A 24564-nucleotide genomic window follows, 5' to 3' on the forward strand; every position below is an offset into this window, starting at 1 on the left:
TATGAGAGGGGAGGAACTGGGAGGAGAAAGGGGAGGGGAAACCATAATTAGAAAATACTGTGTGGAAAAAACCTATTTTCAATAAAAGAAAAAAAGATCCCCCACCAAATAGCAAATCTTAAATGTTTTGATATTTTAATTAATTATATGATTTTTAAAAATATGTGTCATGTGGTGGTTGTCAATGAAAAGATCTGAAACCTTAAATTTGTGAGCATAATTTGTTGAACTGATATATAAGAGGGAACACAAGAACAGACTGTTAAGCACAAAAAGAGATTACAGGAGGATGAATCTGTGGAGAAAAATACAATGGGAATAGTTCAAGGGGAGAAAAAAGATACAATATAAAATTTCCAAACATTTAAAAATGCTAATTGTGTAAGTCTGGATGTAAACTGTGATGCTCACTGAGAACAGCAAATGGTTTGGGATGATGATGGTGACAGCTGTGCAGGTGCAGGGACATCTTGGAAACTTCTGCTCACTTTTAGTGTGAACTAACTTCTTTAACATAAAAGGCATACTCATGTGCTTCTCCTCCTCCTCCTTCTGGTTTTTTGAGACAGGGTTTCTCTGTATTACTTTGGGGCCTGTCCTGGAACTCACTCTGTAGACCAGGTTGGCCTCAAACTCACAGAGATCCGCCTGCCTCTGCCTCCCAAGTGCTGAGATTAAAGGCGTGTGCCACCAAAGCCCAGCACTCATGTGCTTCTTAAATACATGTTGATGGGACTCAAACTGCCTGGAGCAGGATTTAGAATCTTGAGGGTTGTTAATTTTTCTTTGTATCTACTTAAAACACTGGTGTGAAATCTGGAGCCAAGGTGTGGTGGTGTATGTCTGTAAACCCAGTACTATGGATGCTGTGGCAGGAAGAAGTCTATGAGTTCAAAGCCAGCCTGTGCTCCATAGCAAGATCTTGACTCATGAAGGGGTTGCGAGTTGAGAATGGTGTCAACAGATAAGTGTGTGAGGTGGTATATGGGTACAGATATACATGTTTGAGCTCCATTTATAGATGCAATCACCACTGGAGTTTGGGCATAATGGCTATGTGGGAATAGATGAAGTAGCAGAGGAAGGTGGTCTACTGAGATGGAGAGAAACAGCACAGCTATGGGTAAGAATAGAGATGACAGGAGCAGAAACCCAAGGGAGATCTGGAGCCAAGATGCTTGTGTGGTCTTACAACACTCAGTAGTCTTGTACCCAAGCACAGTACATGGATAGCTCACACACTGCTGATGCTTCCAGGAATGAGGCGATAACAATAGCTTCTGAGGAGATCTGAAGTGCTCCCCACTCCACAGTTAAGCATCTTTTGTCCTGCAAATGTGCAGACCCTGGTTTCTCTCCACAAGCTTATAATTTAGTGTGGCTAACATTATCAGAAATGAGTACTGCATTTGGGTGAGATCAAACCACCTCTTTCCCATACATCATTTTAGCAGTGAATCAAATGGATTTCATGCTGCAGTGGCTTCTTCAGGGCAGGAAGAGCAGCTGTGACATTATTACAAATTGAGAGGCAGAATGCAAGTGCTGTTGGAGGGCACATTGAAGTAACACAGTCAGCACCAGACACCAGAGAGCCAGCTACGCGGTCTCTTTTCTGGCTATTGGTGAGTGCCTTGGACTTACGCCTGAGTAAGCACACCACAAGTGCTAGAAAATCCTTCCTCGCTTGGAACTGAGCCCAAAGCTTCCCTTTATGTGTGTTTTAATGCCTCTGAGACATAGGCACTGTTTTCTCTTTTAAAGGTTTTTTATTTAATCGATGTGTGTGTGTGTGTGTGTGTGTGTGTGTGTGTGTGTGAGTGTGCAGGCCACATTGTGTACATGAATCTCTACCCATTGGGTATCTTGTTTGCCTTTTCCCCTCCCCTTTCCTCTCTTTTCTTCTCTCCTTCATTTTCTCTTTTAATTAAAATTTTAAGTACACATATGAAGTAATGGGCTTCATGATGACACTTTCATTCACGTAAGAAATTATCCTTTGTTATTATTCATACCCTTCCCCCTGCCCTACCCTACTGCCCCTGTCTTCCTCTTTCCACCCCACAAATAGTCTTCCTTCTGTTTTCATATCACCTGTATAATATGATTAATCTTTCTTGTTAAAACTAGATTCAGGAAGAAAGAAAGTAGATGGAGTGCCAGTATTCATCTTTCTCTGTTTCCTGGTGTGGATCATTTTTACAATCTAAGGTAATGTATAGCTTCAGCCTTAAATTGTACACTGTCTTCCATGTCCTGCCCTCTTAGAGTAATGTATGTGTAATGGCTGCTGAAAACAGCAAAAAATAGAGGTTGAGAACAATCTTACAAAATGAATATCCACTGTAAATGTTGAACACAACACAGAGCATTTGATATTGATTGTAAACAGTGATGTCTGTAATACTGTTTGTTATCTGCGTCAGTTGGAGTACGTTACTTAAACCCTTCTAAAAACTCTGTTAAAGATTTCTGCGGTGTCCCTCATCCCTTCTCCATGTGATGTCTTCTGTGCTGTTCAATAAAGATAGAGAAAATCCCTTTGATAGGGACAGACACACACAGACCCTGGGACATACACAAACACAGATACAAGGGCAAGAGATACAAGACAGCCTTGAGGCAAACACAGGTTCAGACCCATAGCCTAGACAGAAGACAAAAGACATGGAATATGAAATAGGAATTCAGATCTGGACTCACTCTTGACTAAATGACACTAAAATAAAATGCTTCCATTTTTTCTTTAATGTGAAACGAGTTTATTATTAAGTTGTTCAAACTAACTGGAAAAAGCAACACCAGTGGTTGCTGAGAATCTAGAACAATAAGAAGTTTCATACAATGATAAAGGGAGAGCAAACCTAAAGAATAGCCAGAGAATTCCTCACTAGCATTTGCCATAGCTAAAAAGAAACATAATCTATGTCCCAGTAATTTCATATACGTTCGGCTAAAAACATATACGAGCATTACTATTTAATTACTATTTAAATACCAAACCACACGACCGCTGACAACATAACAACGACATATATTTTGGTTTAGTCATACAATGAAATGCTAAATGGCAGAGAGAAGAGTAAGCTGAAGCTATAGGCATTAGTGTGAATGAAAGTTAAGTGGGAATAAAAATCTAAATATGATTCCGTTTCACAAAATAAGGGAAAAAGAAAAGTAAGGAGGAGAAGATATGAATCCTGACCGCCACTACAGTGGGGAGTAAATACTGGGGAAGGCACGAGGAGTCATTAATGCCTGTGTCTTGAAGGCATGGATGGATGGGAAGTATTCACTTCATAAAGTCTATAGATTGAGCCAGGCATTGGTGGTGCACACCTTTAATCCCAGCACTCGGGAGGCAGAGGTGGGTGGATCTCTGTGAGTTCGAGGCCAGCCTGGTCTACAGAACGACAGGCTCCAAAACAATACAGAGAAACCCTGTCTCGAAAAAACAAAACAAAACAAAACAAAACAAAACAAAACAAAAAAAAAAAAAACCAAAAAAAAAAAAACAAAATCAAAAATAAAAACAAAACAATAAAATTCCATAGATTGTACTGTTAGGATATGACAGTACTTCATCAAACGCCAGGGCAAGCTGTACACTTCTTCCTCCTCTTAGCAATGGACATGATGCACAATTCCTGAACAGCATTTTCATGGACTCCATATAAAAAGTGTTTTGTGAAGAAGTAATGCACAATTATGGCCTTGAATACAGTGTCTATGTTTGTATAGATGTCGAATCCTCACTTTTGTCATTCAGTGTCACCAAGTAGCTCATTTATGGCTAATCCCGTCTAAGAGAAAAAAGCCTGGCTATACATTCCCTTGCTCTTTCCTCTTTTCCTACCAATCAGAAGATGAATTCTTAGAAAACACTGCCTTATACACGGAGACAGAAGTAAAATGTTGACAGATGGCGGCAGAGACAGTCTACTCTATCTGGGTCAGCATTATGAGAAAGAGGTAAGATTCTAGTTTGTCTGAAATGTGGACTCAATGGGGCTCTCTGTGACAACCCCTGACATGGCACCCTTACTATTACAGGAATTAAGATGGAACAATTAGTCAAGTTAGTAAACAAGTTGAAAAACAGACATTCTTAGTGTTTAATATTTCTCAATTGCTTTGTTGTTGGTTGCCACCATGTAACCTTGGGGAAGACCCCAGAAAATAGCACAGGACAGTTATGTGATCTTGTCAACTTGACTGGATTTAGAGATACTTAGAATATTATTAAAACACTCTCTGATCATGTCTGTGAGGGCATTTCTAGAGTCACATAGTCCATGAGGACCCTGGCCTAATGAATGGATTAATCCTCTGTTGGATTCACAGTCTGAATGGAATATTGGGACATGGTGGAACTCTGCTTCTCTGTGTCTCTGTCTCTGTGTCTCTGTCTCTGTCTCTCTCTCTCTCTCTCTCTCTCTCTCTCTCTCTCTCTCTCTCTCTGTGATTGCCCACATGCACGTGCTCGTTGAAGGCAGTAGGTCACTAAGGCTATGTCTTTGGAGTTCCAGCTTGCATTAGCCTTTTTCTGTTGCTACCTTATTCTGCTTTCTGTCTGCCATGACATGAAGCCCCTCCACCCCATATCCTCCTTACCACAATGGGTGCAGTCCTCTGCAACTGTGAGCCCAGTAAGCCCTTTCTCCCTTAAGGTGTTTCTGTCAAGTATTTGGCTATGACAATGATAAAACCAACACAAGGGGAAAGAACATTTTCCCATAGGTAGCCTGCCTCTCAGATTCTCCAAATTCTGCCCCTAGTGATTCGAGATTCACTTTCCTTTCCCATAAAATGGAAAGATGTCTGGATGACCTTGGAGATCACTTCTATCAGTAACAATTTTAGAATTTCCTTTAAAAATGTGATTGGGACAGGGAGAGGAGGAAGATAAAGACCCTTTATATAGAGACACACTGGTACCTGATATTGTTAAACGAGAACTCCTCATGTATATGTTGCTGAGTTAGCCTTTGGTCTGTGGTTCCTGAGAGGAATATGAGACTAAGTAGTCTTGTATAAACTCTGCTCCATGGAGAAACATAGCAAAGGAAAGATGTAGAGAAGAGAGGAGAGAATCCTACTATCTCGAATCAGAGACAAGGGTGGCCCCCAGCTAGAAGGACAAAGCTTCACTTTGGAATGATGAACTGCCTTTTTAGGGTTCTCTAGAGAGTATATTACATGGTGTGGGGAAGACAGACCTCTTTGGGGGTATTAATTGTCTACCTTTCCAGGTTACTGCCTCTCTGAGTAATGTAGCTTAAACTAAAGATTCAGTCCCAGCCTATGTCGACTGTGGTGACATGCAGTTACAGGCTGACATTCTGGTCCTCATGTGATTCCAGTTGCTTGAGGCTGATCCCAGAAAGCCTTAGCTTTTTTGGTTGCACCCTGATCTATGGCTTGAGGGATATTCTTTCAAATATGAGAACAAAGCTTTTGTGTTTGTGTCAATTACTTAAGGACATCACAATACATTTTATAATCTCCAAGTGCTTTGTAATAGCGTGGCAGGGCCCCTGTGAAAGACAGGATGTTTGAGGGTGGTGTATGAATACTCCCCAGGGGTGTCTATGCTGAGAGGAGGAATGGGCTGTAGCTACAGCATCAGCGCTGTGGGGAAATGTCTCCAAGCACAGAGTGAACAGCATTCTAATTAAATTTACACATTTATAGTTCCTGGACTTTATTTTATTTTTTTTCTATAAAGTGTAACTCTGCCATAGAAAAGGTAAAAAGAAACCAAATATTTTTCTTTCACAAGTTCTGGCCCAAACTGTAAATAAACTTTTCTCTCTTCATAATTGTTTTTTTTTTTTAAATATGGTGGTAGGTTATGGGTCACAGACCTCAAAATTACACTCTCTTTAGTTACCACAGCATTAATAAGCACCATATATGAATTACAAAATGTATAGTTTTGCAACAGAAAAATTAATAATCTGTATTTCATCAAGGCACATTGGACTAATGGATCCTAGTACAAACTCAAACCCAACAGCGTTAGACAATGACAAAAAGTCATGCTTTGGATTTTGAATGAAAAAAGAAAATAATAGAGTTTTCTTTCTAAATCTTTCAAAGGACTTTGAATTTCTAAGTTTGTGTTTATTTGAAAGGAATACTTTTGTGAGATTTCCCAAGATTATAGTTAGGCCAGTGCAGAGGTGACATAAACTTCTTCATTTGCTACATAGTTCAATGAAATATGGGCCATCTTACCTGAGGATTTTTAAACACAGCATATTTTTCCTCTTTCTCCAGAAACAGTACTTTGTTTTCTGTGTCTCTTGTCCAGTCTGATAAGACTTCAACAACATTTTCATGGTCTTCAAAAATTCTCTCTGATGAAGTAAAAGATAATTCAGATGAGAGTCTATTACTGAGTTAAGTACAATGGTTCACAAGGTTTCTAAAGACTGGCAGCTCTTACTTTGCTGGGTCTGAATTTATTTAGCCAAGACATTTGCTCTGAAAAACAGGTGGGCATCTGAACTTGGGGAAGGTGGGTACTATTAATGACCCATAAAAAGTCACCAGGCTCCCCTGCTCAGTTCCTTCTTTCCCTTCTTCGATGGCACACCTCCAGGATCCAGTGTATCTTGTCCCTAATAAACTATTTCCTTTCCTGAACTTGCCATTGTTTCTGTGCAGTCCCCTGTAAAGAGGCAGGAGAACTAGAGAGGTTTAGTGCCTGCCCTGTGAAAAGACATCCCTGCCTGCCACAATAGTGCAACTTCCCTGCTGTTTTTATATGTCAGGTTTTGGATTTATTTTACACAGAAACATTATACATGGCAGAAATCACAATACTTTGGGCAATAGTTGTCATGTTTTTTAGTGTTAGCATTTTGCTTTTCATTTTAAATCATTCTTATCAAAGGTAAATACAGTCATTTTGGGAGTGACTAAAGAGTAACTAGTGCTTAAACATTTTGAATGAAACTGTGAAACTCATAAGTTACTGTTCTAAAATTCTCAAGATAATAGACAAATATCTGACTCAAGCTTGAAAGTTAAGAAAGCTTTTCCTTCCCTTGTTTTCCTGATTCACAAAATTGAAGAAAACTTCAAGACTTTTTTGTGTGTTAGTTTGGAGATAAGTTCTCCCTATGTAGCCCAGACTGGCCTGGGACTCATCATCCTCCTGCCTCAGCCTCAGGGTGGGATTACAAGCATATGCCACCATGCCTGGTTAAGGGACTGTTTTAATGCTGACCATCTTCTACAAGAAAAAAAAAATGCCCTAAAGTCTCAAAAGAAGGTAATTATGGGTTTCATACAGCTCTCTTGGGAAGCAGTGTGCCCTGAGGTTGAAAGGATGAATGGGAAGGAACACAGAATTTATAAACTGCTTAAAGGAAAAGAAAAAGAAAGAAAGGAAGAAAGACACTATCAATTTATTTCATTGCCCGTTGACCCCTGGGGCTGAGCCTCTTCCACTAGCAAAGTATTAGTGATCAGTCAAGTTTGAAGGAAGGAAGGAAGGGGAAGTGAGAGTAGATGTAATATCTGTCAGTCATGTTATGCCTCAAGGGAGCAATCTTTAAAGCTAATCATTAATTAGCTGACATATACCCCGAACTCCTGAAATCTGTTGATCGTTCTAAGCATGTAGCAGGATGAACCATATTGCCCCTTTCTTCCCCCTTTAGAGTCACTAGCAAGGTGACAGTAATAAAGTTCATATCTCCCAAAGACTGGCTACCCTCTATTAACTGAGGGAAGAGACATATATCATGTCTTGAGATCTTGAAACAAATGTATAAAACAGACTAAAGCCCACAATAAAACAAAAGCCAGGCTTTTGAAGTACAGGACACATGTGATAAAGAGACTTACCAATTTGCAATTCTGGATATATTTCATAAAGGCACCAGTCCACATTGCAGTCACAATGGGTTTTTTCAAAAAGATTGTCCAGAACATCCCGAGCCAACTGTCGCTCATCCACCATCAGGGACTTGGTGCTGTTATCGTCCATATGTACCTTAACCACAAGCTGAAGATGAAGCCAAAGAACTGTCAGGCAGGCAGGCTGCTAAGATGAAGGTGTCAACACTGCTATTATTTCTGCCACTGTACATTAGGAATACATCCTGGAAATCTTGGTAGGCTGTTGTTACTATAGCTCGAAGTGTTCACACTTTGGTAAAGCTGCAGATGACTTTTGTTAACCAGCAGTAGTGGCATGATTGTTACGGGGGTAGCCAACCACTTTCTGATTGGATTTAAAACCTGCTCTGTAAGACAGAACTCAAGATGGTACTATAAACTGGGTCAATAATCCAAGACTGAGGGGATCATGGGCCCTGGAGGAGACCCTAATACTATTATTTTAGTAAATGGATGTAGCATCAAACTGCCTTTTCAATATTTAATATTTTTATCTGTAGATTAATGCAGCCCTTGACTCTAATTGGCTAAGTTCATAGAATAAGTGACTATTGAGTGCTTAGCACTAAATGAGACATCTATATCATACCCCTCTCTGTAAGGCTCAGAGAAGATCAGGTGGAAAAATTGTGAGAACCAAATGTTGGCGAGGATTGCTGTACAACAGTGTCTTCTGGGCATGACAGGATTGCTGCACTCACAAGCTCACAGCTGCGGCAATAACTTGCACAAAATTCGTTCACCATCAGTACAGTCAAAATTGCAGAATGGGAGAGGTATTCATGAAACCCCACCCTTACCTAAGGAGCTATTGTCAGTTGATGGCACTTGGAAGAGGAAGAGTGAGTTTTCTTCAGGGATGTGATCTCTGTAAGGCTGCCCACTCTCCAGTGGATGATCCTATACCTATGTGCACGCTGGCAGCACTGACTGGGTTCAGTGAGTTGATAAAACAGGACATGAAGCTGGGATGGGACATGGTAGGGAGTCTTGAAGCGTTGAAGAGGGGATGGTGGGGGGAGGATATGCTCAAAATACATTGTATATATGTCTGAAATTCTCAGAGAGCAAACAAAAAAGTATTTTAAAAGTGGAATGCATCCCCTTACCTCATTGTGAACTCCTATGTATATTAGAAACACAGCGGTGGAAAAGTAAATTAAAAAACACAAAACAGACAGTAAACAAGGCCCTTGGCGCAGTTTCAAGCCACTGCATTCTGGCAGGGGAGACAGAGAACAAAGAGCCCTGAAGAAGGACCAACTTCTCCCTTTCCCAACATCCTTCCATTTCTTGTTCCTGTTTTGTTTTTAGGGCTAGCAGCATTTCTTGTTAAAAGTTCTCCCTGTATCTTTGTGACTGAAGTTCCTTTGTTAAAGGAAGTTTTAGGGTAAAAGCCTGGGTATGGCAGCCTCAATAAGCTAGGCTTTGCCACAGTCCCCAGCCAGTATGCCAATTAAAGTTAAAGCAAACAGTAGAGAGGAGTCCCCCCAAAAAAATAGGGCCCTTGAGGCACTGCTTAGGGTCTTAGCAAGAGGTTTAAGGATAGGGGGCAAGAGATTTGCAAACCTAAACAGTCCCAGTTAAGGTGTGGCCTTGCCCACCATTGACTTGTCATTGTTTTGACTGATGTTTGACCTACAAGGTGGCCTCATAAAGTGTCATAACTGTATGACTTCTTTCTGAGGAAAGTTCCTCCTCTACCTGTGTTTATTTGAGATAGCTTAGACTGACCTGGAAAAAAGAGTATCAATTGAGTAATTGTCTTTACCAATTTGGTATGTGGACATATCTGTAAAGGACTGTCTTGATTGTTAATTGACACAAGTTGGCCCAGACCACTGTAGATGGCATCATTCCTTGGGGAGGTGGTCCTGGGCTGTATAAAAAATGCTAGCTAAGCATGAATGAGCCTGTGAATCAGCCATTGAGCAGGCCAGCAAGCAACATTCCTTCCATAGTTCTTGTCTTGAATTCCAACCCTACTTTCCTCAATGAATTCCCCTGATCTGGAAGAGCAAGTCAACTGAACCTTTTCTTCCAAAGCTTGCTTTTGGTCAGAGTTTTTTAATCACATCAACAGAATGAAACGAGAGCAGGCTGATTGTTATGAGCAGTTTCCTGCCAGCCTGGTCCTTGAGCCACCTGCATCAGCCCCAAATAACACACAGAGACCCTGTATTAGATATAAAGCTGTTCACCTGCTACTAGCATTTCTTATTGGCTAGCCCTGTCTTAAATATTAACCCATTTTTATCAATCTGAGTGTTTCCACATGGTCTTATCTTACCAGAAAAAGAGTCCGGATATCTTACTTCTCTCATGTCCTACATCTTGACTCTTCTCTACTAAATATCCCAGAATTCTCTTTGTCTCCTAGTCCCACCTATCTTGCTTTCCTATTTAAGCAGTGCTTTATTCATTAACCAATTCAAGAAACATATTTACTCCCATCAGCTGATGGCACCAGAGTTCAAGTCTTTCTTGGCTTCCAGCATGGGGCTACTAGCGAAATCTGAATTCTTTGAGGTCCATTATTTCAATAGTCTGACGGCAAAGGGTGAGGGGGGGAGTATCTTTTTAGGTAGTTTTTTCCTGTCATGATTATACCTTCTTTAGCTTGGCTAGCGTTTTTGTTTGTTTGTTTGCTTTTTTAATTTTTCTGCGGAACACTCATATGTTCTTTGCTGAGAATTACTTCTATAGAACAGTTATGGTCTCCTAGGAAATGCTACTGATGTTGGGGATTTGAAAGCAGTATTTCTGATAGAGAAAAATATAGACGTTTGACCACATTTCATTCCTGCTTAGAGATGCATTAGAAAGAAAAACATATGGTGCCTTTTTCTTTCATTTTTATAGTGAAGAAGATATTGCTAAACCACACAGTTTCATAATGATGAAAAAGGCTGCTTTTTGGCAGAAATGGTAAACTAGGTTTAAACCATATAGTTTATGAATATCCATAATTGTGAAGTTTAAAAGACATCATAGTGACTGAATAGGAAGAAATCATATTTACGGTTCTTCACAGCTTCTGCCACATTTGCAAGCTGCAGAGGGTTCTATACCAACATGGAACAGCACCACATCATGGCGATGGTGTGTAATTCATCACATGGTCTTCTCTGGAGCCAAATCATTCTGGAAGGAAATCTCATTTCCACTTTCAAATTGTTTAATGGAAAATATTTTAGCCCTAAATCATGCAAATTACTTTTTGGGGCTTCTGTAATAAGATTTACAAATGGAATTGTTCTTTAACAGAGCTTTGGAATAAATTAAATTAACAAATAAGTCAAATTGTGTGGCACATCTATCTATATATATATGTGTGTATTATGTATATTATATATTACATATTACATATACTATATATATTGAAATTATTAATCCCACCAAATCCTTAAGAGCAAATACTTCTGACGGGGCGGTGTGGTTTATGAGACAGAATCTCTGTCTGTAACTCAGGCTGCCCTTGACCTTTTGATTTTCCACTTCAGCTTTTCTGCAACAACTCACACTCATCCTTTAAAACATGTGTGAGACCTTCACGGTCATTTTCTTTAAACCTGGAGCACTAATGTTACTTTATTAATGTGCTGTGTCACATTCTGGGTGTCGTCTTAAAGAACAGAGCCAGAAACTCCTGTTGATGAGTGCTTTCCTTTGCATCTTCCTTGGGTTCAGGAAGATCATGTTCACTGTCACAATCTATCGAAACTAAAAGGGAGCAAAACTCTGTTGTTTGGGTAGGTGACTGGGAGGAGCTGAAAGGCCCATTCTCCACAGGCCATCTGGAGCAAGGCCACTAAACCCGCTCTACTCCCAACTTCTAGACATTTCTCTTTTCATTTCTCTTCTAAACATACACAATGCAGTCCCTCTCTTCCTTCTTCCCTCTCTTGAGGTGACGAGGATCAAGTCCAGGGCCTTGCACTTGTTAGACAAGTATCTAGCTGTCTGCTGCTTCTGAAGCCTTTGCTGAAGAGCTACCACCTCAGAGAGGTTTCATTATCGCCAGTCCATTTCAGGAGTGGCTTGGTCACTGTCTACCACTTCTTCTGGTTTCCAGCTCATGTTTCTGTTTTTGTAAGGGTAATAATACCAATAATTACCACCATCACCATTGTTATTAGATAAGGTCTTGCTGTGCAGTCCTAGCTGGGTCTAGATTCACTGCCGTAGTCCAGGGTATCCTTGAATTTGCAATCCTCCTGCCTCTGGATCCTGAGTGTTGGGATAAGAAGCAAGGGACACCATGCTGAGCCTGGTTTGATTTCCTTCACTGCACTTGCCTCCCTTGCTAGAATTTAGCTCAACACAAAAAACAATCTCACTGGACCTGTGTACCATTGTACACAGCTGGTATCTCCTCGAATACATGGGTGTGTGTTGTTAAAGAACACAGTCTCTAGAAGGGTTTCTATGGAGGTTCACAGGGAATATAGGCAATAAATTAGTGGTTTGACCATTGGGTTGTGATAAAAACACTAAGTAGAAAAGTGGAAAAGGTAAATGAATTTTAGGGAGTAGTGTGTACAATGATGAGGACAATCTCACTCAGAAGGTGACTGAATACTTAAGGGAGGGGAAAAAACTTGGTAAGAATCTGGGTAAGAGTGGGAGGGATGGGTAGGTACAAAGGTACCATGGTAAGCACTTGAGAAATGTAGGAGGAACAATTACAAGGACAGGTAGTTACAGTGCAGTAAATGCAGAAAGAGAGAGAGAGATAGAGATAGATAGATAGATAGGTAGATAGATAGATAGATAGATAGAGAGAGAGAGAGAGAGAGAGAGAGAACACTGAGGCTAAGGAGATAATGGCACCCAGATTACACAGACACAGAAAGGAGGTCACTGTGAGGGGGTTTGCCTTCACTGCACAAGAGGGGCAGCCACGGAAGGCTCTTGAACTATGGAGACAAGAACAGGGAAGGCGAACTGCAGTTCGAGTGGAAGGCTAATCTCAGACAATAACATAGCATCCTTCATCCTTCATCACCTGAATGAGTGTGGTATAGATGTTGCTAAGATCGTTAAATGTCCCTTACAGGCTCATGTGTTTGAGCATTCATCTCTCTGCTTCCTGACAGCAGACACAAAGTGACCAGTGACCTTGGACTGCTGATACTTCAGCACCTGATTGTCTTGCTTCTGTGTCTTCCAGCTATGATGGACTGCACCCTCAATCAGAGCTGAAACCAATCCTTCCTTTCTAAGACTGCTATTGCTGGGTATTCAGCGCAGCAACAAGAGAAGGAACTAACCCAACTGGTCATCTTAGGTGTTTGTCACAGTAAGAAAAAGCTGACACCTGCAGAAAATAAGGGAACAACAAACAAACAAACAAACAAAAACAACAAAAACAAAACAAACAAACAAAAAAACCAAGGTGATTGGTATTTGCAAGGAATAGGACCAGTTCTATCTGGAAAGTATCTTCATATATGAGCCTTGAAAGTCTGGATCAAGGGACATTTAATAAATCAATCACTATGTATATAACTCCTTCAATCAAGAATTATAGTAGGTGCCATGGAAATATAAAGCATGGATAATTCACCTAAATACGTGAAAGATGACAGATGATTCAGGAATTGAAATAAAATGTAGACTGAGTCCTCTTTCCATTAACTAAACTACTACTAACATTTTAATAGTGGATGTAGTCTCCTAATCAGGTTAGATACAGGTTTTTCTAACACAATATATATGCTCCTAAAAACCAACACAACCAAATCCTATGTTCTACAAAAATGTTAAAAAAAAAATTATACACTAACTGGTAAAGTAAGGTTAGGAGCAGATCATGTAAAATTTCCAGATTAGAGACTAGATTAACAAAGCCAATATTTGATTCCTGGGGAGACAGCCAGGAAGACATCAGGTCTAGAGGCTGCTCAAGGGACATAAATTCACAAAAGAAATTGTGGAAATGTTAGGCCAAGGGATGCTGAGGTCTGAGCCAGTTAAAGCATGCCCAGAGGGTGTGCCACCTGCTATAAGCAGACAGCTATAGAAAGCCCCAGAGAGCATCCCTCAGGAAGAGTCTAGGATTGACAGAATTTAAATTCTCAAAATGAAACTGAGAAAGCCCTTGCCTAGGTGGCAGCAAAACCAAAGGCCTTTTCCTTTCTTGTTAAAGGGAATTTGCACTCCCATTATCCTAGTTCATGGGAAAATACATGCACAAACCAACACAAAGTCATGTACAAGCTAAGGAGATGCCTTTCCTGTTAGGCATTCTTGCCCCATTTCACCATGGGGACCTCTTTGCCATTATACTGTCCAACAGAAAGCCTTTACAAGAGACGGTTGGATGGAGGTTCCCTACCTAGAAATCACAAATTAGCTAAATGATGTTACACAGAGAAAAATTATGCCATCTCACTGTGTCCAGAGAATTCTTTAAAGATGATACTTATTGGAAAGTTTTCTTTAGGTGATACTGTTAAAGCCAGGGTCTTGAGTATGGTAAGCAGTGACCTACTACTGAGCTCCTCAGAGACAGGTGAAACTTTTATTTTACTGTTTATCAGTAACCATAATATGATATCGTATATTTCATGCCCCCTGTGCAAAAGTGACTGATGGCTTACCTTCTTGACCTTGGCTTCCTTCAGTTTTTCCAGTGCTAATTTAATTTTATTAGCCTTTGCTTGGGCTTCTTCTTCTTCCTGTAAAGGAGCAAGACAGTCAATAAAACCTAATAAATAATATCAGTGGGTAATTCTTGTTAGTGCTAGTGTCTAATTTATAGTAACAAGGCTGAAGAGATGGCTCTAGAGGTTAAGAGTACTGGCTGCTCTTCCAGAGGATCTGGTTCAATTCCCAGCACTCACATGGCAGCTCACAGCTGTCTACAACTCTAGTTCCAAGGGATCTGATGCCCTCTTCTGGCCTTCCTGGGCACCTGGCATGCATGTGGTATCTATATACATGTAGTTATGCAAGCAAAAACACCCGCAAACATAAAATAATTTATAGTTTTACTTCTTCCTTTTCCAGAATTTGAATAAATGCCTATGATTAAGTATTCAACTCAAAGGTACAGAAAGAAACTATTGTTTATAGCCTTGGAAATTTCATCCTAGAAGATGAAATGATGACCTCAACAACTGCATCATATACTTATTAGAGTATGCCATTCTGTGCTCAGCTCACAAAATGGGGCAGTGTTAGTTTGAATGATCAATATCCCCATGAACTCATGTACTTGAACTCTGGGTCCCTAGCTAGTGGTACTGTTTGGAGAACTGTTTGGAGATGGAACTATTAGGATGTGGGAACTTGCTGGAGGAAATCATCAGTGTGAGTGGGCTCTGAGCGTTTACAGCCTCATCCCACTTCTAGTTTGCTTTTTGCTTCTATCCTGTGAATAGAAATGTGATCAGTTAGTGTCCTGCCCTGTCAGCCTGCTGCTCTGTCTCCCAGGATGGGATGAACTATTCCTTAAGCTAAGATAAAGGCTTCCTTTCTTAAGTTACTTTGGTAGTTGTATTTTATCACAGCAGCAGAAAAAGAACTAATACAGGGACCAACCTACAGAATCCAGCAGTGCATTGGGGCTAAGGGAGTTGAGCACTTCATAAAGTCATACATATCCTCTTGGATCATGGTATCTATTTAGGGGGACATTCATAGTTTTTATTAGAAACTTGAAAAGATTCTAAACATCCAACTTCTGAGTACTAAAGCCGAAACTTAACCTTATAAATCACAAAACCTCCAAAGCAAAGCGAAACAAACAAAATAAGCCACTGATGAGCACATGAACAATAACAAAGAATGTGAAATAGTCTTACAAAGTCAACTTCCTTTGATAACTTATAATCCCGAGAATAGAACTGTTAAGACTCTCTTTATTTTTTATTTATTTATTTATTATGATTAGGAAATGAAGTGTTTTGATTACATCCCTATTGTTTGAAAGTAGAATAATCTCTTCTCAGACCAATGGTTCTTGAAATATTTTTGAGTGCCAAGATGCTTTAAGGACATGTGAAAGTAAGGAACTTAGACTCCACCCATGTATTTGACTTTGTATTTACTTTTAAGGGAATCATGATGCCCCTGAAGCCTTGAGGGATCCTATGTTAGGAGGATAGAGTGTGGTTTAACATTTGATTTATGTTTAAATTTGTAGGAATTCTTGAGCCATGAGGGTCATGTGAATCAAACTGACCACCATCATTCAGCATAAACAGTATGAAAGCCACAGAACCCAGAGCTGTGTTCTCATTTGGAAATACTTTTTTTTTAATGGTAATATGATAATTTTTATTTAAATTTGAAACAAGCTTGTTTTACATGTCAATCCCAGTTCCCTCACCCTCCCTTCCTCCTCTGTCCCTCTCCCAATCCCCATCCCATCACCTTTCTGCTCCCCAGGTAGGGTGAGGCCTCACTTGGAAATATTTTTAAGGGACCCACTTAAGAAAAGTTCTTCAAAGTGTTCTCTTTACTTTTCTTTTGAGGAACATGTTGTAATTAACATGCCAAATAAGGACAATGTAAACTTTGCAGTTATTTTACAAAATTCAGAAATTTATAAATATCAAGCATTCTTTACCTGTCTTTACAACACCCTCCCCAGTGAAGACATTCCAAGGACACATAGTGTTTGTCCTATTGAGTAGGGTTGCCAGAAGCAACAATTCAATTTAACTCAAATGAAAACTTGTTCTTTTCTATATTCTGGGATAGGAACAGGGACAATGAAACAATATAAATCAGTTTCTTAATCCATGAAAATTTAATAAAACATGTCTCCCAAAGCTTGAGTATTATTAAGGAATACACACATGAAAATATTGCTTTTAGTCAAATAATGACAAATGTTATATTTGGTCCTAATGTGTTTTTTATATACACCTACTATAGTTTAAAATGTCCTCACCAAAACTGATGTTGAAGTTTAATTTCCATTGTAAAGGATCCTATATACTTTGTTGTGGGATATTTGTATACTGTGAAGTTGTATTGCTGTGATTGGTGTAATAACAAAAATAAAACAAAACCAAAGAGCTGACTGGCCAATAGCTTGGCAGTAGGTATAGGCAGGACTTCTAGGCAGAGAGAGAACTCGGGAAAAAAAAAAAAAAAAAAAAAAAAGGCAGAGTTGCCAGCCAGATGCAGAGTGAGCAGGATGGGCAATATGGAGATGTGGTAATGCTTTGTGGAAGAATGTAGATGAATATAAATGGGTTAATTTGTTACAGGAGCTAGTTGAGAACAAGCTTAAGCTAAAGCCAAGCTTTCATAATTAACAAGTCTCCATGTAGTTATTTGGGAGCTGGTGGTACAGAGAAAGACTTATTACAACACTTACTTTAGAGAGAGGTTCAGGAGGTGGTGGAGGTGGTGGAAGGTCTAAGAAGGGCTCTGCTGGTGGAGGTGGTAAAGCTTCTTCAAGGTGACTAACACCAGCTGCAGCAGCACTTGCTCCATAACCAAGTGAGGCTGCACCCTGGCCATCTGATGCTGCCTGAAGTGCTGAGTGGTGCTGATTCTGAGAGGACTCTTTCTGAGCCTGGATTGTTCGTTGCTCAGCCTCACTTATATCTGCTACCAAGTCTGCCATGAGAGCATCCAAATCTTGGTCTTCCAGGGCATTTAAGGACTCTAAGAGGAAAAATAGCATTAATGGGGTTAAAAAAACAAAAAATAAAAAAACTTAACTATTTGCTTCTGGTTAAAACAGAAAGCAGTGTTTTTTTTTTTTTTTTTTTTTTTTTTTTTTTTTTTTTTTTGTTTTTTAAGAGCAATATGTACATCGGTGGGAATCATTGTTTAACTTGTTATGATATAATAAGAAAGATGGAAAATATTCTTATCTAGTAGCACATACACATGTATTGGGACTCCTGAAATAATTACATTCAGTGTTTAATGTAAGTTTCTAACAGGAAGGAAAGGGAAAACTTGTGCTCTTCAGGGGTGTGTCTCACACTCCAGCCACAAAGTCAGGTTGGAGCACACGAGCAGATTCCTATACAAGGAACTCCTGAGAATTTTGGTGCAAGAGCCCAGCTTGAGCTTTTTAGATGAGGAGGAAAGTGGAAATGGATGGAAAGGGGGTTCTCCCTAAGAATTTGGAAGGGAGAGCATTTGTGCTCAACTGGGTTTCATCTACCTTTATGGAGTAGAAATAAACATCTGTCCTGTCCATCTGACCTCAGAGAACCTTACCATCTTAAGTGCAGGATTAATGCAGCCAAGGTGTGAAAGAATAAAACCAATGAGACCCAGTAGTAAAGGTTTATGAAGACAATGGGCTGGGCTGGGAGATGGGGAAGGAAGAGAGTTCATTAGGACATTGTCTAAATGTGAGATTACTGTAGAGGCCATGTGCACACTCAGCAAGTTGACTAGATTGCCTGCAACAGAGGGAGTGGTGTCAGGGTCAGCGTCAGCAGAGTGCACTGGGAATCAGGCGGTCACCGCATGATGACTCAGTGAAGAAGGGGTGGACCCTGTGCAGGATGGTCCAAAATGAGGAAATGGCAGTGCCAGAAAATGTGCCTATTTAGTAAAAAAGCAGAGAGCACCATGAGCTGGGTCATTGCCAGACATCATTACTGCCATGTAGCACTGTTGTTCATTAATATCTTATTAATATGCCAAAGAATCAAAATATACAAATATATTAATCAATACAGCATTAAATAGTGAGTAATAGAGAATGAGAAATGGATTCCATTCTTAAATCTGTCATTCTCTGAATATATATATATATATATATATATATATATATATTTATTTATATTTATATTTGAGACGGTTTCTCTGTGTAGTTTTGGAATGTGTCCTGGTACTAGCTCTCTGTAGCCCAGGCTGGCCTCAAACTCACAGAGCTCCACCTGCCCATGCCTCCTGAGTGCTGGGACTAAAGGTGTGCACTACTACAGCCAAGCCAGCAAAATAATTTTAAATCATTTTAATAACATTTTGACTGAGGGCAATAAAAATGTATTCTCAACAAATTTAAACATCAGGAATTTGGTGGCTTTGTGTTCTCCCTAAGTCAGTCCACAGGCAAGCATCTTGTCTCCTGGTCGCTACACCATAACTTGACTGAGCTTGGAGATTTATGGGTTTGTTTGACTCTGTCATCTTTTTTTTTTTTTTTTTTTAATAGTAGGCACTAGGTGTTTAGAAAACACAGAGTTGACTAACAGCAGCAGAAACACTAACTAAACTTAAATTTTAGTGGAACTTAAGATAAAATGTCATTTGTAGCACTTCCAGAGACAGAAGCAGGCCAACCTCTGAGAGTTCAAGGCCACCATGGTTTACATAGAAAATTCCAGGCCAGTCAGGGCTACATAGTGATACCCTGTCAATAAAACAAATGAAACTAGAAAACCACCCAAACAAAACACCCACTGGAACCCATGTGTGCAAGAAGCTGTTAAGGATGGTGGCCATAATTTCACAAAAGTGGACTACTTTTCGGAAACTTTCCCGAACACTGTTATTTTGGTGTACGTGGCTGGCATAAGAAGTTTTTGTGGTGAGTAGAAGAGTGAAGCTAAAAGAAAACACTAGAAAGAGGTGCATTATAATTGACCAAGAAACAATCACTGGTGCCTACAGGCTTACCATGGAAACTATGCAAAGGATAGAAGCAATGAAGCTAAGTGACACATGAAAATAGAAACCGGGACTTTGGGTTCCATACAGGACTTCTTTGCTACTTTAGGTTTTATACTTGGGTAGCCACTGCGAGTCTTTTGCTATTGTTTTTCAAGAGTTCCAGTGAGGTCGCCCTTGTGGCACAATGGTAGCATATCTGACTGCAAGAGTTCCAGTGAATTCTTACATAGTTGGAAGTGATTATTTCAAGATTTGTTATCACTTCACCAACATCAGAGCTAACAGTTATCTCTGCAAAAGATGGAAAAGAGGATCCTGCCATAAAGTAAACTTTGATCTCAGGGAGACTGAAAGTTTCAAACAGTGAATTATATATAAATACATATGTAAATTAAAATGCCATATTTAGAATAAAACATATTTTGATTCAGTTCCCATTCATGTATTATCCATTATTACTAAACACTTAACTGTACTTGTTTTCTTACTAACATTTTTTTGACTCCTTAGTAATAAGAAGAAACTTTGCTTTCTTTTTCATAAGGTGAGGTTGTCATGAGACTTTTCATAAATGGAAGATGGTCTTCCCTTTCATTACAGGCAAAAATATCTAATGGACTTTCTTAATTCAATGGAGACATAGTAAAATACTGCCCACAGTCCAGGGCTTACACATTATCTACCACAACGTCCACATGTCTTTAGTTTCACTGTCAGAGTATATATAGTTCAGTCATCCTTATGGCTTCAAATTGCTTAAGAAAACCAGTTTCTGTGCTTACCATTTAAATCCTTAAACCCCACACTGTAGTTAAACTCTTCTCGGGGTGGCTTGGGTTCTGGAGGAGGAAGAGTGTCCACTCCTAAACTCTGTGAAAACAGATCCCGCAGTTTCTGTGAGTGATTCACAAAACCAACATTTCTGAAGCCCCAAACACTCGTTATTTACACATTTTTCTCTCCCAGTATGCTCTTAAACATCATGTTCTTACTTAAATGTTTTGCATTTTTTCTATGATAGAAATTTTCAGCTTAAAAAAAATCTCATAAGAAATGTCTTGAAATAGGCTGTGTTAATTGAGAATAATGAGAGTGAATAGTTAATTTTTATTTTTTCTTTTCTTTCTTTTTTTGGGGGAAGAGGGTTGAGCCAGGGTTTCTCTGTGTAGTTCTGGCTGTTCTGGCTATCCTGGAACTCACTATGTAGTTGAATTCAGAGATTCTGCCTGCCTCTGCCTGCCAGGTGCTGTTATTAAAGAAGTGCATCACTACTACCCAGAAAAAACTTAATTTTTGTAAGCAACAGAGAGATTTTGTTGTGTGAATGAAGGCACATACTATACAAAATTTTATAAGAGCTTACATAGTGACATCAAAGAAAGGAATGTCCAGTTATCTGGAGAAGAAATTCTTCTGTAAAAACTTCTAATTATTTGTTTACTCCAAGGGAGTGAATGTTCTGACAGTTCCAATAAGTGACTGATAATCAAGCTCCTTACCCTCAAAGGGTTTTCCTTTTGTTGATTTTTGATATTATAATCTCATTATTTACTTCTTGCCATGCAGAAATTAAAATGTCTTACATTTTAAATATTTCATTTTATGTTTTGTATCTTCTGTGTGTTCTGTCTTGCTTAGCTAGCTGTGACTTGTATTTTAAGATTATAAGCACTTTTTTTACTCTGTTTTCTTTCCTTTCATATATTTAGCTACAACTCTTAAGAGATGTGTTATCCCAACACCATTTACTACATTTTTGGGTACTTGTTTGGAAGGCTACCATTGTCAGGTTATGTGGGAGAGGGGTGGGGAACACGAATAGAACAACATGTTACTCATTCAGAATTTTGGGAGAAAAGTAAATTGGGATTCTTCATACTATTGTTTCAACTTTTCTGTGAGCTTGAATAAAAATTTTTTTTTCAGTATTACAATCACATTATTGCATTTCAGTGCACTTTAGCTTTTGCTTATTTTAAGAAACTGGGGATACCAAGGTTTATCCATCCCTTCTAATCATACGCAATGGGGTCAATCTAGTCTTGGTTGACTGTTCTCAGCTATGTAGCCTGTGGCGGAGTGGCTTTCATGCTTCTCAGAGGGGACCGAGTTCTTACAGCCCATTCAGAGTGTCATAATGGTCCTTTGTAATTTAGGACTTTTTTAAAAGATGACACAAAACCATCTTACTTAGTGCCATTTTCTCAATTAGTCTCCATGAAGGTAAATACTAGGGATGTCGCTCAGAGGTGGTTGTTGAAGGAAACATGGGAATTCCTCCCATGGACATGATAAGCACAGACGTTGAGATAACTGTGCATATGTGTAGTGAGATAGTTCTGTGGCACTGACCACGCCCATTGGGGGTGGAGCCATGGGCGGAGTGACCTGTGGAAGGAGATCGGAGGGGGTGAGGAAAGGCGCTCCTTTTCTGGCATGACTCGGACAGGAGAGGATCGGGTTGAATTTCCTGGTGTTCATTTGTCTAGGTTGTAAGTTATTTCTCCCTGAATAAACATCTATTCGGCCTATTTGTTTATCCTGATCCTTATTTAACCGTGTTACATATGTGACTGTTATATTAAACCATGTTGCCTGAGAGTGCAGAACTAATAAAATGCTTAACTGTTTTCTCCCAACACTATCATAGATGCATCAGGGGCATGTGATGTCACTCTCTGACATTTTTTAAAGGCAACATTTTTGTATCAAATTCTGTAATCCCCACCCTGCCCCCAACAGTTTGCAGGTTAAGAAGAGGGTTTTTACCTGGGTCAAGAGATCCATCTCCCCCAGCAAAGTGCTGAACATCTGGTCTATGTCTTCATTTGATTCACCCATCTGAAACAGGAAGAGACCCAGACATTAGCAGTCTCTGAAAGCTTATCAGGGGATAACTGTTTCATTTCCATTCTTTCCTCTGTGAGCAGACATCCATGCCACCCTGGAATCCATGCCTGGCTGTCATCTGATCTGATGTCGGAGGTTGAGCTAAACCATGGGTTCTGTTGCAGAGCAAATCCTGAACTTGTGTTTCCCAACAAAGTGGGCATTGTTCTGGGAGTCACCTTGCCATGGCATTCCTTACTTGAAAGAGAGAATGCCTCAAGACTCTTGATAGCTGCTTTTGATGGCCAACTTGTTTGGGTTGAGAAATACCAAGGAGACTGTTTGTGATGATGTTTTCAGGGATGAATGGATTCATCCCTTGAGTGATTTACAGTAAAGTAACACTTTTGTACAGAGTGAAGAAATTGGACTCAAGTTGTTGAAACATGAGCCAAAATAATTATTTCCCTCCTTTTGAATTTGTTTTTGTCACATATTTGGTCACAGCAATGAGATAGCTACTAAGATGTGATGCTGTCATGTCAGAGGGATGTAGAATTTTACCTCCTCTTTAAGAATACCCTAAAATGTGACTGCATTTAAAAATGTCTGTGATTAATTATATTTACTGAGTGGTCCCCTGCTTCATATAGATATCTGTGAAATAACAACAGTGTTGGGTATATTTATTTGACAAAGCTGGATTGGGAAATAGAGATAAGAATACTTTCAAGAACTACTTGGCAGTGTGAAGTGTGGCAAAGGGAATGAAATGTGTTAAATGTAAAATGAAAGATTCACCCAAGATCATTTCTAAGAGTTCTAAACACTATAAGACATTGTGAGACTAATGTCACCTGCAGCAGCAATAGTTTGGTGAGGGTAGAGTATCAGTCTGTATTACAGTCAGATCTGAGGATCCACTCTTGTTCCACTAGGCAGAAATATTTGAAAAATTCTGCATTGAACATGTCAACACTTGTTTTGGGTAATATTCCCTTATAACAACTATAGCTATACTATAGTTATAAAATAATAGATATAAAATAACCCATGATTATTTTGTTAAGGGCAGAGTGTACTAACCACTATGGTCCCAATATCATATTGCTTGGTGGTGGTGCAGCCATATTAGTTTGTGTAGGTCTTCTCTGTGAGTTCTTGACAATGAGAAAACCTAAAATGCATTGCTTGGTTATCTCTATTGCTGACTGACAGGTGGCTATAATTAAATGGTATTATAGGTGACCTAGAGATAATTAAGAATACAGGAGGATGTGCATATGTTACATGAAAATATAAAGGACTTGAGTAACCTTGGATTTGGGAATCTATAGAAGTTCCTGGAACTAACCCCTGCAGGTGTTGAAGGATAGTTATATTTCAGCCATCAATATTTACTTGAACATGGATACATATATGCTTCTGTTTCCATATGGGCACACACATATATGCAGAGAAATGATGTTATGAAAGTACAAAAGGATTGCTATATACTTAATATAGCTTTCATGATGATCAATATGACTTACTCTTTTAAATTTAAATATATCTATTTTCTTTCAATTGATCATTTTAAGGAAATATTTTTTGCACACATACTTTAATATGCAGGTCAGGGTTAAGAGAGTAAGATTTTTTTTGAATACTTTCATAGCATATATGTAGTATACATAATAGTAGTTCTTACTATAATATTTTATTTTATGTCCTCCTCACTGTATTTTGATCATACCCACCCCTCCATTACCCTCTCAAGTCTCACTCCCCCTCCTGCTAATCCCTTTTCTCTTCCTAAATAGTCCCCCTTCTCTTCCCCCCTCCCGTGTGTCCCAATGAGTTTCATTAGTGTTATTTATAGGGACATGGGTACTTTACCAGTAGCTACACCACTGAAGAAAATTTCCATTCTCATCAATCACTAACTGTGTGTAAGTCCCTATGGAAGAGTGAGTCCCATGAGTCCCACCCACTTCTACTACAAGGTATTGTTGGGTGCAATTTTGTGCAGTTTTAGTGCAGTTAATCACTTGCTGTGAGTTTAAGAGTGCATCAGCCATGAAATGCTTGGAGGTCAGTGCTCCTACTGATCCCCACACTCCTCCAGATCTTCCATTCTGTCTGCTCCTTGCTCCACTAGACCCTGAGTTGAGGAGAGGGTGATAGATATAGATGCCTCGTTTATGGCTGGCCATTCAACAGTTGTTTATTCCTGGT

General features: G+C 39.4%; 1 protein-coding gene across 1 annotated transcript in view; it reads right to left on the reverse strand.

Moving 5' to 3' along the window:
* Positions 1 to 24564, reverse strand: part of Apbb1ip (amyloid beta precursor protein binding family B member 1 interacting protein) — a 105635-nt gene that overhangs the window by 34934 nt on the left and 46137 nt on the right. Inside the window, exons 2-7 of the mRNA XM_051205676.1 lie at positions 22288 to 22359; positions 20301 to 20388; positions 17252 to 17544; positions 14520 to 14597; positions 7861 to 8020; positions 6241 to 6362 (exon numbers count right to left, since the gene is read on the reverse strand). Coding sequence (XP_051061633.1) covers positions 6241 to 6362; positions 7861 to 8020; positions 14520 to 14597; positions 17252 to 17544; positions 20301 to 20388; positions 22288 to 22359 — 813 coding nt within the window. The remainder of the gene's footprint in view (positions 1 to 6240; positions 6363 to 7860; positions 8021 to 14519; positions 14598 to 17251; positions 17545 to 20300; positions 20389 to 22287; positions 22360 to 24564) is intronic.

Source organism: Phodopus roborovskii, unplaced genomic scaffold, assembly GCF_943737965.1.
Source record: "Phodopus roborovskii unplaced genomic scaffold, PHOROB, whole genome shotgun sequence".
Classification (NCBI taxonomy): Eukaryota; Metazoa; Chordata; class Mammalia; order Rodentia; family Cricetidae; genus Phodopus; species Phodopus roborovskii.